General features: G+C 34.0%; 1 protein-coding gene across 1 annotated transcript in view; it reads right to left on the bottom strand.

Moving 5' to 3' along the window:
• Positions 1-3: 3 nt before the first annotated feature.
• LOC100928016 (protein mono-ADP-ribosyltransferase PARP14) overlaps positions 4-17,699 on the bottom strand; it is a gene marked incomplete at its 3' end in the record, with an annotated part of 33,947 nt that continues 16,251 nt past the window's right edge. Inside the window, 8 exon segments of the mRNA XM_031961289.1 lie at positions 4-167; positions 5,201-5,490; positions 5,492-5,934; positions 5,936-6,547; positions 6,549-6,626; positions 6,628-7,457; positions 12,894-13,130; positions 16,899-17,147. Coding sequence (XP_031817149.1) covers positions 4-167; positions 5,201-5,490; positions 5,492-5,934; positions 5,936-6,547; positions 6,549-6,626; positions 6,628-7,457; positions 12,894-13,130; positions 16,899-17,147 — 2,903 coding nt within the window.

Below are 17,699 nucleotides of genomic sequence, written 5' to 3'. Positions count from 1 at the left end.
ATTGTAGCCTTTTGTCAAGAGAACAGAGCCTGTTTTCACGGCTTTTTTCTCCAATGTATTTAATTCTTCCTGAAGTTTTGGGCCAGCTTTTTTCAATGAGGCCTGAGAAAGTGGTCTACAATTTAAATGAAAATCCAAAGGGATGGAATTTACAATAACATCAGTCTAAAATGGAAAAAAAAACTTATTAAAAACACAATCATATCAGTAAATCTTCATGTGCAAAGTAATGTGAAAGATACAAAGAGATATAAAAAAGGTATAAAAAAGCATATGATCTAGTTGAGGAATTAGGTCCTATATGTAAAAACTAAAATATCAAAGATATGGGCAGCATATAAGTAAAGACATGGAACAGTATAAAGACATTATTTGCTCAATGTTTATTTAAATAGTAATTTTTATAACATAGAGATAACCAATAACTGCTTCTGCCACACATGACAGTGGCAAAGGGAAATAAAGAAGGAAAGGAACAAACATTTATTAAGCACCTATTATGTGATAGGCAGTATGCTAAGTGATTTACAAATATAATCTCTTTTGATCTTCACAAGATCCTTAGGAGTTATTATGATCCCCATTCTACAGTTGAGGGAACTGAGACATCTCATCTTCTGAAGGAAAAGTTGCCCAACCTGGGACAAGATAGGCACTTAATAAGTTTTTGTGGACTGACTAAGGCAGGCAAGTGTTAAATAGTATGACCAGGGTCACTCAGATATAATTGTCTGAAACCAGATTTGAATTCAGATTTTCCAACTTTAGTTCCAAGACACAAACTCCAAGGAAACCTTACTCCCTTGCTTGCTGCCTAGTCCAATAGACTGCTGAAAGACAGTAGCATCAGCTCTTATGACTGAGGGAAACCATGAATATTTCCCTTTCTCAACTAACTCTCATTGTCCCATGTTGTGTGTCAGCTAAAAATGTTCACTATCTTCTGAATACAGATTCTCATATTCTTGTTCCTGCAAAATTTAATTCATAGCTCAACTCAACTTTAATCTTTGGATCTTCTATATTCTTGGTAGGGGTCTACATATTCTACTGCTATTTCCCAAGGTCCTTTGGGTTTTGTCACCCAACTCACTTTCCCTGAGTGATATCTGTCCTTTTAATCTGCTATGCACCAAATAGCACACAATCTAGTATGAATTCTTTTTTATTTGTTGCCTACCCCAATTATAATGTTAACTTATTGGGAGCAGAGACTATTTTAAAGTTTCTTTTTTCATTATAAAACTTAACATAGTACTTTGCACATAGTGCTGCAATAAATGCTTTTCACTTCCATTCTATCATTTCAGACTGGATAGCAAGGAGCAGCTTAATAAAGGATGTAGGATTTGAGCTGAGTCTTGAAATATAATCACTTTTGGAAGAAATGAATAAAAAGTGAAAGGACAAGAGAAATATAGTGAAAGGCTTAAATTTTAATCCTGTCTTATTTACTATTTACATAGTATTGGACAAATCACTTAACTAAATGTTAATTTTCTTCTCTGTAAAATGGTTGTGTTAAGAAACCATTTCAATAATCCAGACATGGAGTATTAATCTCTTGTGATAGCAGGGAAAATAGAAAGGAAGGGATGCAAGAAGAATAATCAATTAGACCTGTTGACTAATTGAATTCCAGGAGCAAGAGAGAAGAAAAAGTCAAAGATAATTCCCAACCTTCCAAAATTAGGTAAATTGGAGAGGAGTTAATTAAAGCAAAGAGTAAGTAAGGAAAGCTGGGTCAGGGAGATAGGGAGAATCCTACACTATACATTTTTAAATTATATGACTATGAATCTACCACAAATTGTTCATTCTGTTGATTATTAAGATCCCTTGTTTCTAGTTTTCAAAATATGTGTCATTGATCCATCTATGTGATAAATACTTGTTCATTCCCTTCTGCAAATAAATTTATGATCTAGTGGGATACTGCAAATGTAAGGGTAGGGCAAAGTAATCTTCCCCAAAACTTTCTTCTCTGTAATATATTCCAAATTTTAAGTGAGATTCTCTTCCCTAGTCTTGAATTTTTCAAATTAGAAAGAATATATCAAATGACAAAACTATTTTTATCTGTAGATGCATCCTAATGAAAAAAATATAAATCCATGGAATTTGTAGTGTGGACCTTTAATTAAATGATGGACATTGGGCAGAACAACATTTGGGAATTGAATAAAAATATATATTAGTAAAAGCTAGACCTCAACAGAGAGGTGTTTCTAAGAAAAATTCAAATGTTGAATAACGAATAAGAAAAAAACATTTTATTAATAACAAGAAATGTTCTTCATACTTACTATAGCAAAGTTGTTTTTTTTTTAAAAGGTCAGTGTTGGAAGAGTTTGGGGAAGTTATGCCTACTGATAACATAATTGGTAGAGTTATGAATTTCTAATCACATGGGAAAAAAATTTGAAAATGTGTGAAAATAATCAATATAGAACCTTTGATACAACAGTGTTGGTGTTGATTATACATATTATAAAGATCAATGAGAGAAAAAAAATTTTTGAATGGAACCAAACAATATAGAAACACTTTTCATGGTAGCAAAAAAAAACCCTCCTGGAAATAAATTTGAATAGTTTGGAGCATATTAATATAATAGGATATTATTGCCCTATAAGAAGCAAGAAAATGAAGTTATTTTTAGAAGTATTTAGCCTTTAGGTAAGCACTTTGCAAATATTATATGTGATACCCATAACAACTGATGAAGCAGGTGTTATTATTGTAACTAAGGCAGATAATGGTTGGGTGATTTACCTAGGGTCACACAGCTGGTAGACTTTAAAGTTAGATTTGAACTCAGCTCATTTTTACTTCAGATGTAGTACTTTATCCCTTGTGTACCCAAGTACCTCAAGAAAACATGGGAAAATTTTATCAACTAATGCAGAATAAAGATAATAGAAGCTAGAGTTGCTGAAAAATGTAGTGCAAAAATGAAAAAAATGGAGAAAGGAAAGAAGAAAACATCAATGAAACACTTAAAAAACAGAGAATTAAATTCATATGGGGAGAGAGACAAGTAGAACAGTTGTGTTACAATAGTGTTAAATGTAATGTATGCATATAAGCATGTATGTATGTATAAAATACACGCAAACTGTACATAGTAAAACTTCACTATTTTATGTGTTTATTTGGGTGTTTTTATCAGTATATTCATGTTGATTACCATCTGTGAAGTTCTTTATTAAGAAGAATTTTTTTAAAGGATGAACTTTAAAAAAAAATGACTGGAGCAACTAGATAATTCAGTGAATAGAATGCTGGCTTTGAAGTGAGGAGATTCAGAGTTCAAATCCAGTCTCAGATACTAGCTGTGTGACCCTGGGAAAGATACTTAACTCTGTTTGTCTCAAGTTTTCTCATCTGTAAATGAGCTGGAGAAAGAAATTACTCCATTATCTTTGTCAAGAAAACCCCAAATAGAGTCATAAGGAGTTGAACATGACAATACAATGGAACAACAACAAAAATATGACCAAATTTATTTTTTTAAAAAGTGTTTCCATCAAGATAATGGTAAATGTTGGTAAGAAAATTGAAACAATGCATTGTTGGTGGAACTGTGAACGAATATAGCCATTCTGAAGAGCAATTTAGAACTCTGTCCAAAGGGCTACAAAACCACATATAACTTTTGATTTAGTAGTGTCACTTCTAGGTCTGTGTCTCAAAGAGATCATAAAAGATGGAAAAGGACTTAAACATGTGCAAAAATGTTTTTAGCACCTCTTTTTGTGGTAGAAAGGATGAGAATGCCCATCAATTGGGGAATGGCTGAATAAGTTATGATACACGAATGTAATGGAATATTTATTTTTCTATAAGAATCTCACTGAGAAAGTTGATTTCAGAAAAGCCTGGAAAGACTGACATGAACTGATGCTGAGTGGAGTGAACAGAATCAGAAAAAGATTGTACACATTAACACCAAAATTATGTGATACTGAACTATAATGGACTTAGTTCTTCTCAGCAATACATTAATCCAGGACAATTCCAATTGATTTAGGATGGAAAATGCCATTCACATTCAAAGATAGAATTGTGAAGACTGAATATGGATTGAGGCATATTAATATTTTGCTTTTTCTCATGGTATTTTCCTTTTTGGTCTGATTTTTCTTTCACAACATGACTAATATGAAAATAAAATAAAATGATTGTAGATGCATGACCAACATCAGATTGATTGTTGTCTTGGGGAGGAAGAAGATAAAGGATGGAATTAGAAAAAAAATTGGAAGTCAAAATCTTACAAAAATAAATATTGAAGGAGCAGTTAGGTGGCACAGTGAATAGAGCACCAGCTCTGAAGTCAGGAGGACCCGAGTTCAAATCTGACCTCAGATACTTAGCACTTCCTAGCTGTGTGACCCTAGGCAAGTCACTTAACCTCAATTGCCTCAGCAAAACAAAAAACAAAACCCCCCAAATAATTAAGTAAATAAATAAATATTGAAAACTGTTTTACATGTAATTTAAAAAATAAAATACTATTGAAATTTAGGAAAAAAATAAAAAGTGTTTCCTTTTCTAGAAAAGATACCTTTCTAGATAAAGTTGGACAGCTAAGTGGGTAAAGTGGATAGAGCACTGAACCTGGAATCAGGAAAACTCATTCTCCTGAGTTCAAATCTGGTCTCAAATATTTACTACCTGAATGTCTATGGGTGAATCATTTAAACTGTTTGCCTCAATTTCTTCATCTGTAAGATGAGAGAGAGAAGGAAATAATGGAAATTTATTTCAGTATCTTTGCCAATAAAATCCCAAATGGGGTCTCAAATAGTTGGACATCATTGAAAAATGATGGAACTATATCTAAAATTAGTTTTTGCCAGTTGTATCAATAAAAAGGAATAGATACTGGATCATCTAAAATTTCCTTATAGAGGCAACATGGTATAATGAATAGAGTACTGGACTTGTAAACAGGAAGAGTTAGGGTCAAACCTGTCTTAGACACTTATGAATTGTATGACCCTGCAAAAGTCATTAGACTTATCTTCAGCTTCCACACACTCAAAGGAGTAGAATTTTAACCTTAGAGTAAATCTGCATTAACCTAACAAAAATCATAAGCTGAAAGTATATATGATCCCAATTACATGGGAATCAGGCTATTTAAATTTCAAAATTACCTTCAGTGGTGTTTGATAAATAGTAATACCCATCTTAGCATCCTGAACATCTCCTCTCATCAAGATGATACTCAGAAGTTCTCTTGTTTCAATGGAGTCCAACACATTTCTATATTCAATACTTTTTCTCATGGTGGTTTTCTGGTTTTCTAATGTTGCAGAGAACAGTGAATTATTGCTAAGTAATACATCTTTAAAGATGGTCTGCATAGCTTTGGAAAGAGCCTGAACTGTCTCCTCGGATGAATCAACAAGATGAATCTTTTTCAAGCTATGTTTTTGGGAATGCTGGGAGTTTTCCTTGATGGCCAGAATGATGGTCTGCACACTCTTTTAAGAGGAAGCCAAAGACCCCAGAGCTAAGAGCTGGGATAGTTACTGAAGTGTGCCCAAATTCTCCAGCCAGATAAAGAATCTCTGTGATAGCATTTTTTAGTAACTGCACACACCTGTGAGCATGTTCTTGTGTCCACCTGGGACTAACAGCATGAATTACTTGCTGATATGGGAGCTATCCAGCAGCTGAGACAACAGCACATCCAGGAAGGATCCTACCCTGTTCCTGAATTATCCTGTCACAGTCCCTCTGTAGCTCTGGGCCTGCTGCTTTAGAGAGTGCAGCTGCTAAGCCTCCATAGTGTTTTAGGGTCTCATTTGCTGCATTCACCACCACATCTGCTGAGAACTGAATTAAGTCACCTTTCTGAACAGTCAACAAGATACCAGATTTTAAGGTTATCTGGCTACTTGCCAGATCTTCTGCTCATTAGATTAGTACTGCCCCCACTGCTTTCCTCTCCATCTTCTTGCAGTCAAATGGAACAATTATATTTCTGTTTTACTTCCCTTGTATAATATTCTTCATTGGTTCTGAATTGGGACTTAGCCCCTAGTTTATCAATAGTAAAATTTTTAACATGTATTGAATCTAGTGTTTATTTAACCATGTCCACTCCTCTTACCACTTCTCCTTTTGGGCCACTCAGCAAAACACCTTTTTGGTTGGTCTGAATTTTGAAATCGACATTTACACTTTTTTCCTTTACTTTTTCCCAGATTTGCTTATTTTCATCTTTCATATACTGAATAACTCCTAGAGATTTTGCAGCAACTAACTCCTCTATCTTTGTGTTTTTTTCTATAAATTCATAAAGTTCTTGGTAGCTTTCACCTACTGGACTAACATAACCAACAACCATTATCTTCACTCCAGTGTCTGAATTTTGCTCTTCTATTATTACAGTCTTTGAGGAGCGGTTGTATTTCTTCTTTAAATCATCAATGAGTGTTTTCCACTAAGGATCATTAAGAATTCTACTGTCTGCCAAGTTGATGCATTTAAAATCCAAGACTTTCTTTATATGTTTTTCAACTTTAGAAAAAAACTTGAAGAGAGGAGCCAACCAGCACAACTGCTTCATCCTCCAAATCATAAACAGCAGGAATTTTCTCAGCTCCAAAAAAGAGATTCAGAGAATGTCTCACAGTTTACTTGTTGCAGAAACTGAATGATCTGAGGAGAAAGATGGAGAGATTTCTGATCCAAATTCTGTAGCTTCTCCAGAATTTCATTCTTTGTTTTGTATACATCTTCAGCCAATCCCCTCAGACAAATGCTTTTTGTGGGGGCATTGTATGTATATTCCAGCTCTGGATATTCCTTGTGGAGAGTCTCTTCTAACCCACTCTTGCATAAAATAGAAAACCTTCTAGGACACAAAATCAAGTTCTCTTTTATACTTTGTTTTTCCCTTTCTACCAGAGTCTTCATTTGTTGTTCAGTTCTTTGCACATCCTCCATTCTCCCTGCTGTGATCACTATCTCTGGAAGCTTTTCAAACTCAATCAAAATGCGCTTATTTTCTATGCTGTCTCTAATGGCTGCCCATATCAATGAGTTCACATTGTGCTTCCTGACCTAGTATTCAGACATAAAGCAAGAGAATCTCATGGAAACATCCTCACTCCATATCTTGATTATATTACTCTTTGTTCTTCTTTTATTTACTAAAGAGGCTGAAGGACTGAGTATTATTTCTTTACAACTGGGATTTGGCCATGTCAGCATACAGTGATAGTTCTCTATGGTGCTGGTTATGTTTTTAATTATTTGATCATCTTTCTGTAAGAATTTCAATAGATAAGACTTCAATGAAATTTTTAAGGGCTCTGGCAACTTCACTGGTGCTTTTGCCTTTCTAAATAAAGCAGTACCCAAACTGTAGTAGTATGGAAACATTGAAATGGGACTGTTGTTGAAGAGAAGCTTCTTTGTCAGTATAGTTTTAACCACTAGAAGAAACAGAAACAAATAAATGTACCTTTAAAAAAAAAAAACCAAACAATTCACAAAAACTTAATTGAATTGTATTGTTATATCTTAATTCAGGCAGGATTTGTCTTTATAGGAAGAAAATTAATATTAATTTAAATTGTGAAATAATTCCCAAATTCTAAAAAATAAAAATGCCAATATTCTAAAATTTGCCAAAATTCTAAAGTTATTCTACAATACTTTCATTAAAGTGACATACTAATGCAATATAGATATTCTACTTAAAGAATGATTTAAACTTTCCCTGCATTTGTTGTAAAGTGAAATTCTGCCAAAGGATTATTTTCCAGTAGAATTCCATTAAAACACTGAAGAGTTAGGTTTTATTCAGCAAAAATGTCTCCTTTGAAATAAAAAATTCTTTTTAAATATTCATGTTTTATAAAGTTTTGAATTCCCTATTTTCTCTCTCCTTCTTTTCCTTCCCCCATATCTAATAAGTAAGCAATTTGATATAGCTTATATATGTGGAGTCATGTAAAATATATTTCCATAATAGATATGTTGTAAACAAAGAAACCATTTGTAAAAAGAAAACAACCATGAACAAATGAAGGGAAAACAGTATGCTTCAACCTGCATTCAATTCTTTTTCTGAATGTGGATAGAATTTTTCATCTCAAATCTTTTGCATTTTTCTTGGATCATAGTATTGCTGAAAGAGCTAGATCAATCATGTTGATCATCCCACAATGTTGCTGTTACTGTGTACAATATTCTCTTGATTCTGTTCACTTCACTTTGCATCATTTCATATAAGTCTTTCCATATTTTTCTGCCTGCTTATCATTTCATATAGCACAACAATACTTCATTCAGATATCTTCAGCCTTTTCCCCAATTGATGGGCATCCTCTCAACTTCTAATTTAAAAAACAGTCTCTAGACCACAATAAACATTAGAAATCTTGTTTTAAAGGGAAATCATTCACAATCCTAGAAAACAAATGCAGTGAGATTCAAAACAAAAATAGTATATTTGTATTCCAAATAAGGTACAAAGTATCTGAAGTAATATCAGAAATTCTTGTTATATAATTACTCACCTTCTACACCCTAGTGGAATGACTTGTTGTCAAGGTAAAATGTTGGCTGAATTTTCCAGCTTGACATTTCTAATTTCACAAATAAGATAATATTTTGTTTATTTTGTACTTCCTCAAGATCATACAGATAGCCAATAACAGAGGTGTGATTTGAAATCAGGTCTAGCTCTTTGTCCAGCCCATACTGCCTTCCTCACCTAAACTTGTTTGTCTTTTCCAGACTTATTTACAGAATAACCTACAATTACAAAGTAATTTATATCACAGGAAGAACAATGAGGAAAATGGTTTGTAAACTTGAAAGTATTATATAAATGTGAGTTGGTATTATTATGTGTGATTATAATAAGGAGAAATTAGTGCCCTGAATAGAAGGTACTCATCAGATTACTCCCAATGTAACAACTAATTTAAATAATTAATGCCAATAAGAAAAATGTCAACAATAATAAAACACCAACAAGTGGCAATTATTTAAAAAACATTTGTTGAGCCAACATTTGGAGCTCTTGGAACTTTTGTGAGTTGAATCCAGAATTATTCACTGTTGTTCATTAGCCAGCAATGGAGTTTAGTTAATTGTAAGAGAAGAGTAAGCACCTGAGCTACAACACAGACAATAAAGAAGCATAGATCTTTCCATGAGTTGTGGAAGTGGTAGCATACCAAAGGTGAATTTATGATTTCACAAAATTCTTAAAAATTAAAAATTATGTTGAGATAGAGTTGTGCTAAAACTGTATCTTAAGTTGAATTCAGTGTTTAATTAATGTGATTCTGAACATGCTAAGACACTATTGCATTAGAATTAGAGCCAACAATTACATTAATTATAGCTATATATGTTTTATGCTTGGCATGGAACTACAAATGATTAGTATATTTTTTGGTTTCGGAAGAGATTTAGAGGCAATATATAGTATAGTCACTGGCCTCTTTACTATTCTACCAACAAAACACTCCATCTCTCAGCTCTAGATATTTTCTTTGGCTATCTGCCATGGTTAGAATGCTTTCCTTCTGATTCTCTGCTGGTTGATATGTGTGGCTTTCTTAAGTCCTAATTAAAATCCAATCTTCTACCAGAAGCTTTCCCCAATTCTCCTTAACTAGTGATTTTCCTCCAATGGTTATTTCTTATTTAGCCTGTTCATAGCTATTTGTACATTTTTGTGTGTTTGTTGTCTTCTCTTTTAGACCATGAGCTCCTTAAGAGCAGGGACTATTCTTTGATTTTCTTTGTAGTCTCAGTTCTTAACACAGTTCCTTTCACTTAGTAGATGCTTAATAAATACTAATGGACTAACTGAATATTGACACAGGAGCAGAAAACCTTTCTTAATAGAAAATATTGACATTTGTCTGTTCCTACACATTTTATTTCCTAGTGTTATGCCATAGTCTCTTTGAACTGTTCTACCTCAGTTTCCTTGCATTAGTTTCCCTGAATTATAACTCCATTGTCCTGAGTCAGCATGCACCCCCTGCCTTTTTTCCTGTCCATTAGGGCTGCACTACCCCTTCTAAACATTCCAAAAGATAAGACTATCTTGGATACCTAATTGACATCTTTACTTCTGTTTATTCAGATATCTTGAGTCTGGCCTCCTAGTAAGAATTTATAGTTTTCCCCTCATCCTGCTAGAACCAAATTTATGGTCCTGAGACTTCCCACTCTTTTCTTCCTGCCTTTGTTTCTCTTCCTACTAGAGTCCTATAAAAAAAACCCTGGGATTCTCACATTCACCACTGGGTGGTGACAAGAGTCCTGTCCAGTTAATCAATTAAACTCTCCAATAAATAAAATATTAAAACTCTCTGATCTCTATCTTGTGTCAGTTTCTCTGGCATTACACTGGTTAGTCACTGGCTAGTCTTAGGAAGCACAAAAAAGCCCCCCGTTAATAATTAGGATTAATAGTTAATAATTAACAGTTAATAGGGCCTTTTCCCATCTTCTTCATTTCCTATCATTCTATGACACTTTTTCCTCCTACTTCCCTCTCTTAGATGATGAAATATACTTATTCCTTTCCAAGGCTAGCCCTCTGTTTATTCAAATAATATCACTTCATTCCATCTCCTCTGACAGATTGCCTTCTTTCCCATCCCCACTCTCCTTATTTTCATTCTGACCTTTTCTATTGGCTCATTCCTTACTACCAACAAACATGACTTTTTCTCCTCCATCCTGAAAAAGTATCCTCTTACATGCTCCTTCTTATTGTCCTATATATCTTCTGTTCCTGTAGCTAAACTCCTCAAAAAGGCAATCTATAATAGATGCCTCTACTCCATCTCCTCCCATTCTCTACTTAATTTATTATAATTCAGTTTCTGACATTATCATTCCACCAAAAAGGTTTTCCAAAATTACTAATGATCTTCTAGTTGCCAAATCCATTGATCTTTTCTCAAACCTCATTCTTCTTGACTGCAGTCTTTGACATTTCTGACCACTCTCTCCACCTTTATACTTTGTTCTCTCCAAGTTTTAGAGACACAATTTTATTCTTGTTTTCATCAGATCTATTTGGCCACTTCTGACTCTTTTGTTGTATCATTTTCTAGCTCACACCCTCTAAAAGAGCTTTGTTCAGAGCTCTGTTCTTTTCTCCTCTATACTACTTCATTTAATCATCTCATAAGCTCTCATAGATTTGATTTCCATTTCTAGGATGATGATTATCAAATCAATCTATCTTGCCCCAAACTCTGTTGCCTTCCTAGCTTATATCTGCAACTGCCTTTTTAGTCACTAAAGAAATTCCCTAAAACTTACAAATTGTGTCAATATGAATTGGGAGGAAATTTCTTCTGTAGAAGTTTTCTGTGCCAATGATATCACAGACCCAGACACTATCCCCCTCCCCAAACTCAGCAAAAGCCAGGGAGAATAGAATCAGAAAGATGCCATCTTTCTTCCATGCAAAAACACACATCTGTGTGTGTATACATATATATTTGTGTTTATATATATTTACATATACATGCATACACACATTTGTGAATAATTCTCATATTATAATGGAGATTATGTTAATTTCCCAGTTAGAACCTGACTCCAAATGCCTAATTCATAATAGCCTATAGTTCTATGGGAAGATTCCTGTGCTATTCTTAGTAACTCCAGAAATCAGTTATTTGAAATGCTGTGGCCATTAAGACCTCCAGAGAAGTTTTGCCATATTCCAAGGGGAAAGCTAAGTTTTCCTGGTGACTCCGCATAAAATCCCTTTTCATAAAGCTGCCTTCTCAGTTTAGATAGCCTCATTCTAAGCACAATCTCTGAGCTGACTTCATAGTGTGAAGGTGAAATGCAGGACATGATCCTCTGATATTTGCTAATAATGTGACCATTAGCAAGTCATTTAGTCTCTCTGGGTCCTAGTACTGTCATCTGTAAAATGAATATAATAGTAACTCTACGATCTAAGTGGTTAGAAGGCTAGCCTCAGAATCAGAGCTGGATTCAAATCAAGCCTTTTAACCCTAATTACTATATGACTATGAGCAAATTAAATTCCATGAACCCATTTGCTCATCTGTAACATACTTGCAGTCCCTATCTCAAAGAATGTTGTAAGGATCAGACAATGTACATAAAATGCTTTACAAACTTTAAAACATTAAAAAAAATTCAGTAATGTTATAATCAAGTAAATACCAATTGTTTTAGGGTTTCTGGATTGGAAAGCAGGATTAAATAAGCAATAGATAGATCATAGAAAAGGGAAAAGGACCCACATATGCAAAAATATTTGTAGAGTTTTTTTAATGGAGGCAAGGAATTGAGATTTGAATGGATACCCATCAATTTGGGAATGACCACGTTGTAGTATGTGAATTTAATGAAATAATATCATCCTATAAGAAATGAGGAGCTGTCTGATTTCAGAAAAGCCTAGAAATGCTTCCATGAACTGAAGCTGAGTAGAGTGAGCAGAATCAGGAGAACATTATGCACAGTAATAACAAGATTATGTTATGATCAACTATGATAGATTTAGCTCTCGACTTGGGATAGAAATGTCATCTGCATCCAGAGAGAGAACTATGAAAATTGAATGTGAAGCATAGTATTTTTACCTTTTTTGCTTTCTTTTTCTTTCTCATCTTTTTGGTCTGATTTTTCTTGCACAATATGACAAATATGGAAATATGTTTAAAAATATTGTACATATATAACCTATATCAGATTGCTTGCTTTCTTGAGGAGTGGGGAGATAAAAGGAGGAATAAAAAATTTGGACAAAATCTTACAGAAACAAATGTTGAAAACAATCCTTACACATATTTGGAAAAATTAAGTATTACTGAGAAAAAATTAGCAATAGATATTATTACCTTTGCATTCAGAAAACTGAATCAGGGCTGAATTGTCCTTTGGAAAAGACTGGATTTCGGTTATTGGTCCCCCTCCATTATTAGGGTTTTCAAAGAAAAGAATGATATAAATTTCATTAACATTAGGGGGCAAGTTTTCCACCAGGATTGTTCTTGTCTCTTCCAGTGGTTCTACTAAAATCTTTTTTTCTTGGACTACTTGATTTTGAGAACAACGATCAATAAATTTCTTTATGTCTAAGAAGAAAAACAAAATGATCATTAGTGCATTATTAAGCCTGTCATTCTAGAAGAAAACTAATTGAAAATGAGAGGTCAAAGTGAAGATATCTAGGTGAGAATTCCACTTCTAAAATAACCTATGGGATATAATCACAGATGTGGAAGGTATATACTTCTGTACTTGTGTTGTACTTGGAAGCTCCTTCTGGTTAAGCAAAGTGGACTTCTTTTGACAAAGATCATCCATTGGCTCTCTGCCAATTATTATCCTGTTCAACCATTACTATTTATTGAATACTAACTACTAGTTGGTTTTCAATTCAACAAACATTTAAAAAAATACTCATGTTCTATTACTGTGCTTTGTGCATTATAAAAGGAAAACAAGATCCTGTAAAAGCAAAAGCAAAACGAATTCCCATGACAATCAAGAGTGTGTGCTAGAGACATATTGATAGGACATAGATCCTGATTTCAAGGAGCTTACAATCTAATAGGAGGGAAATACACTATTAGATAAATATAAATTTACTATCATATACTACCTAAGTAACTATACAATGCAAAAGTGGACTAAGTGCTTTGAGAAGTAAGAAGAAGAGAATCTTTTCAGCTCAGTGAGTCAGGCAAAATAGTATCTGACCTGAATCTTAAGGAAAGGGAGGGACTTCAAAAATAAAGCTGGCAGGAAATCATCCATACCAAGATGAGGACGACTTGAACAGACAAAATGAGTTAGAAGTGAATGGGGGAGAAAGGGGCATAGGGAATTGTTGCTTTGGCTAGAAAATGTAATATACACAGTGAATTGAGGAGATAAAGTTGCAAAGATAATTGGGGGAAATGGAATTAATCAGGTTGATTTTGTTCTGTTGTTATTCAATTATTTCAATTATGACAGCCTTTCATAACTTCATTTGGTTCATTTTTTTTTTTTTTTGCAGGGGGGAAGGAAGATACTATAGTAGTTTGACATTTCCTTCTCCAGCTCATTTTTTAACAGATGAAGAAGTGAGGCAAAAAGAGTTGTGACGTGGCTAGGGTCATAAAGCTAGTAAGTGCGTGAGGCCAGAATTGAACTCAGAGAGATGTCTCCAAACCAGCATACTTTGAAGCATTATATAAATTTCAGTCTTCTTATAATCAATTAGATGTCATGTAGCTGCCCCAACAATTTTGTTATTACCTCATTAATTTTAATACACTCTTAAAATTAAAATTAAGTTTCATAGGCAATTTTTTTTGTTTTTCTTTCTACATGGCAATGTTTATGTTTGGAGAAAAATAAGTTTACAGCACAAAAGTATTTTTTCCTCCAGGTAAGTGAGATAATATGACTTGCCCAGAGTCTGAGGCTAGAATTGAACTCAGAAATATGAGTCTTCCTGATTCCAGTCCCAGCACTCTATCCACTGGACCACCTAGCTGCCCCTAACTATTTGTACTAGAGATATGAACAGACAATTCTCAGATGAAGAAATTGAAACTATTTCTAGTCATATGAAAAGATGCTCCAAGTCATTATTAATCAGAGAAATGCAAGTTAAGACAACTCTAAGATACCACTACACACCTGTCAGATTGGCTAAGATGACAGGAAAAAATAATGATGATTGTTGGAGGGATGCGGAAAACTGGGACATTGATGCATTGTTGGTGGAGTTGTGAACGAATCCAACCATTTTGGAGAGTAGTTTGGAACTATGCTCAAAAAATTATCAAACTCTGCATACCCTTTGATCCAGCAGTGTTACTACTGGGATTATATCCCAAAGAGATTATAAAGAAGGGAAAGGGACCTGTATGTGCACGAATGTTTGTGGCAGCCCTTTTGTAGTGGCTAGAAACTGAAACTGAATGGATGTCCATCAGTTGGAGAATGGCTGAATAAATTGTGGTATATGAAAATTATGGAATATTACTGTTCTGTAAGAAATGACCAACAGGATGATTTCAGAAAGGCCTGGAGAGACTTACACGAACTGATGCTGAGTGAAATGAGCAGGACCAGGAGATCATTATATACTTCAACAACAATACTAGATGATGACCAGTTCTGATGGATCAGGCCATCCTCAGCAACGAGATCAACCAAATCATTTCTAATGGAGCAGTAATGAACTGAACTAGCTATGCCCAGAAAAATAACTCTGGGAGATGACTAAAACCATTACGTTAAATTCCCAATCCCTATATTTATGCACACATGCATTTTTGATTTCCTTCACAAGCTAATTGTACAATAATTCAGAGCCTGATTCTTTTTGTACAGCAAAATAATGTTTTGGTCATGTATACTTATTGTGTATCTAAGTTATATTTTAATATATTTAACATCTACTGGTCATCCTGCCATCTAGGGGGGGGGGGGGGGTAAGAGGTGAAAAATTGGAACAAGAGGTTTGGCAATTGTTAATGCTGTAAAGTTACCCATGTATATATCCTGTAAATAAAAGGCTATTAAATTAAAAAAAAAAACTATTTGTACTAGAGCCCTCCATTTAGAGAGACCATGAATTTACTTCTGATTTTTCTGCCTTCACTAGTTTAAAATACCTGGATCCTTAGATTCTGGGTTCTGGAGTCATTTTCCTTATAAAGTTTTTTATGCTTCTAAAAGTATTTTTCCCCTTCGTCTTCATTGTACTTTACATGGACCTGTTCTTTGCACTTACATTGTGATTAAGTAAATAGAATGTTAGAGCTGCCATTGAGAGCTAAATTCAAATCTTTCCTCTGACACTAGGTATTTGATTCCAGGTAATTTACATCAGCCTCTTTTCTCATTTGTAAAATGGGAATAAACTAACTGCAGAAGAGCCTTTAAAGGATGAGGTTCAAATGAGGTAATATAAGTAAAGAGCTTTTAAAATCTTCATATGTTCTATAAATATCAGCTGCTATCATTTCACAATACACATACAGTTCATAATGATAAAGTCCCATTTCCTATTAAAACATGGGGCAGCTAGGTGGCACAATGGATAGAACACCAGCTCTGAAGTCAGGAGGACCTGAGTTCAAACCTGATCTCAGACACCTAACACTTCTAGTTGTGTGACCCTGGGCAAGTCATTTAGCCCCAATTGTCTCAGCCAAAAACAAAACAAAAAAAAAAAATATATATATATATATAAGCATAACTTTGGAGTAAAAAGTCAGCTTCCTACAGAGTTGATAAATTCAAGATATTAAGATATCTTAGTAGTTTTATCAGTTGAATTCAATTTTTAAAATTGTATTTCTATTTTTTCAATTAACAGACATTTATTTTTCTCTTCCTTCTCTTCCTCATTATAAAAGGAAAACAAGGTCCTTATAAAAGTAAAAGCAAAACAAATTCCCATGACAATCAAGATGACTGAGTACAGAAAGAAATACGCCCTAGTTCCCTCAACCTACTTCTTTTATAAAGATCTAGTAAATATACCTGACTAAAGCCTAGTAAATTGAGAGTTGGAACAGACCTTGAAGACCATGAAGTTCAACCCTGACATTTTACAGATGAGAAAATTAAGTCTCAAAGACAAGTGATGTGCCCAGGGTCACATAGTTGAAATCTAAAGTAAGATTTTCATTGAGATCTTCCTGTGTCCAAATCCAGCATTCTATGCACTATTACTACCTACCTGTCTAAGTCTTCTAAGTCTTCTCTTATTGAGAGATAGAAAGACTACTGCAAATAGCCAGAAAGGGCATTTCAAGGACAGCCCATTTTTCTGCTAATCACAATTTTCAGACTATTTGCTGATGAATATTTTCTAATTTTTTACTCAATCTTACCAATGTGTTTCAGAAAGGTAAACACAGCAGCTTCTGCTTCTGGAATGGCTTCTACTTCAAAATCTCCTTCAGCTTTTGATAGACCACTAATGTTCTCCACCAACAAAACTAGGAAATATTCATCTTCCTGATCTTGGAGATTTTTAAGTGCAACCAAAGAATGAAAAGTTTCAGAGCCTTTGGAGGTGTCCTCTGTCTCATCCAATGTTCTGTCCAGTGAAAGCTTTGTGTATTGGTCTTCTGATACACCTAGTTTTAAGGACATAAAAACACCCCTAATGGGGATCACAAACAATCTTGCCAGAAACAAAAGGTTATATTCTTCATGTTATTTTCTAATAGTGGGAGTAAATCAGCTAAAAATAGATGTTCTCTGAAATTAAAAACATCAATGAGCTTGCTCAGAAAGTCCAATACCTTTTAGACAAATGTTTACTTTAAGTTAAATTTTCAATTTCCAGTTAATGGAGTTTTGTCTTATGGCAACTAGGAGAAGAAATTGAGGTAAAAAAAACTAGACTAACATTTGGATATCATCCATGGGACATAGCTAATTGCTAAAAACAAAAACAAAACAAAACAAAGGCCAAAATAAAACAAAACAAAAAACCCCAACAGAATTTCTCAAGGAAAGAAAGAGAATAATTGGGAGAAAGGATGATTTAATATGGAATAAGCAATTAGAAATTATATTGACATGAACACATTTAGATTCTTTTGCTGGTTCTTACCCATTTATGTTTTGCCATCCTAAGTCATTCATATTACACTACTGAAAATCAGTAAAGATAAGCTAAAATT

Source organism: Sarcophilus harrisii, chromosome 3 (genome assembly GCF_902635505.1).
Source record: "Sarcophilus harrisii chromosome 3, mSarHar1.11, whole genome shotgun sequence".
Classification (NCBI taxonomy): domain Eukaryota; kingdom Metazoa; phylum Chordata; class Mammalia; order Dasyuromorphia; family Dasyuridae; genus Sarcophilus; species Sarcophilus harrisii.
This window is presented reverse-complemented; position numbering and strand designations above follow the sequence as displayed.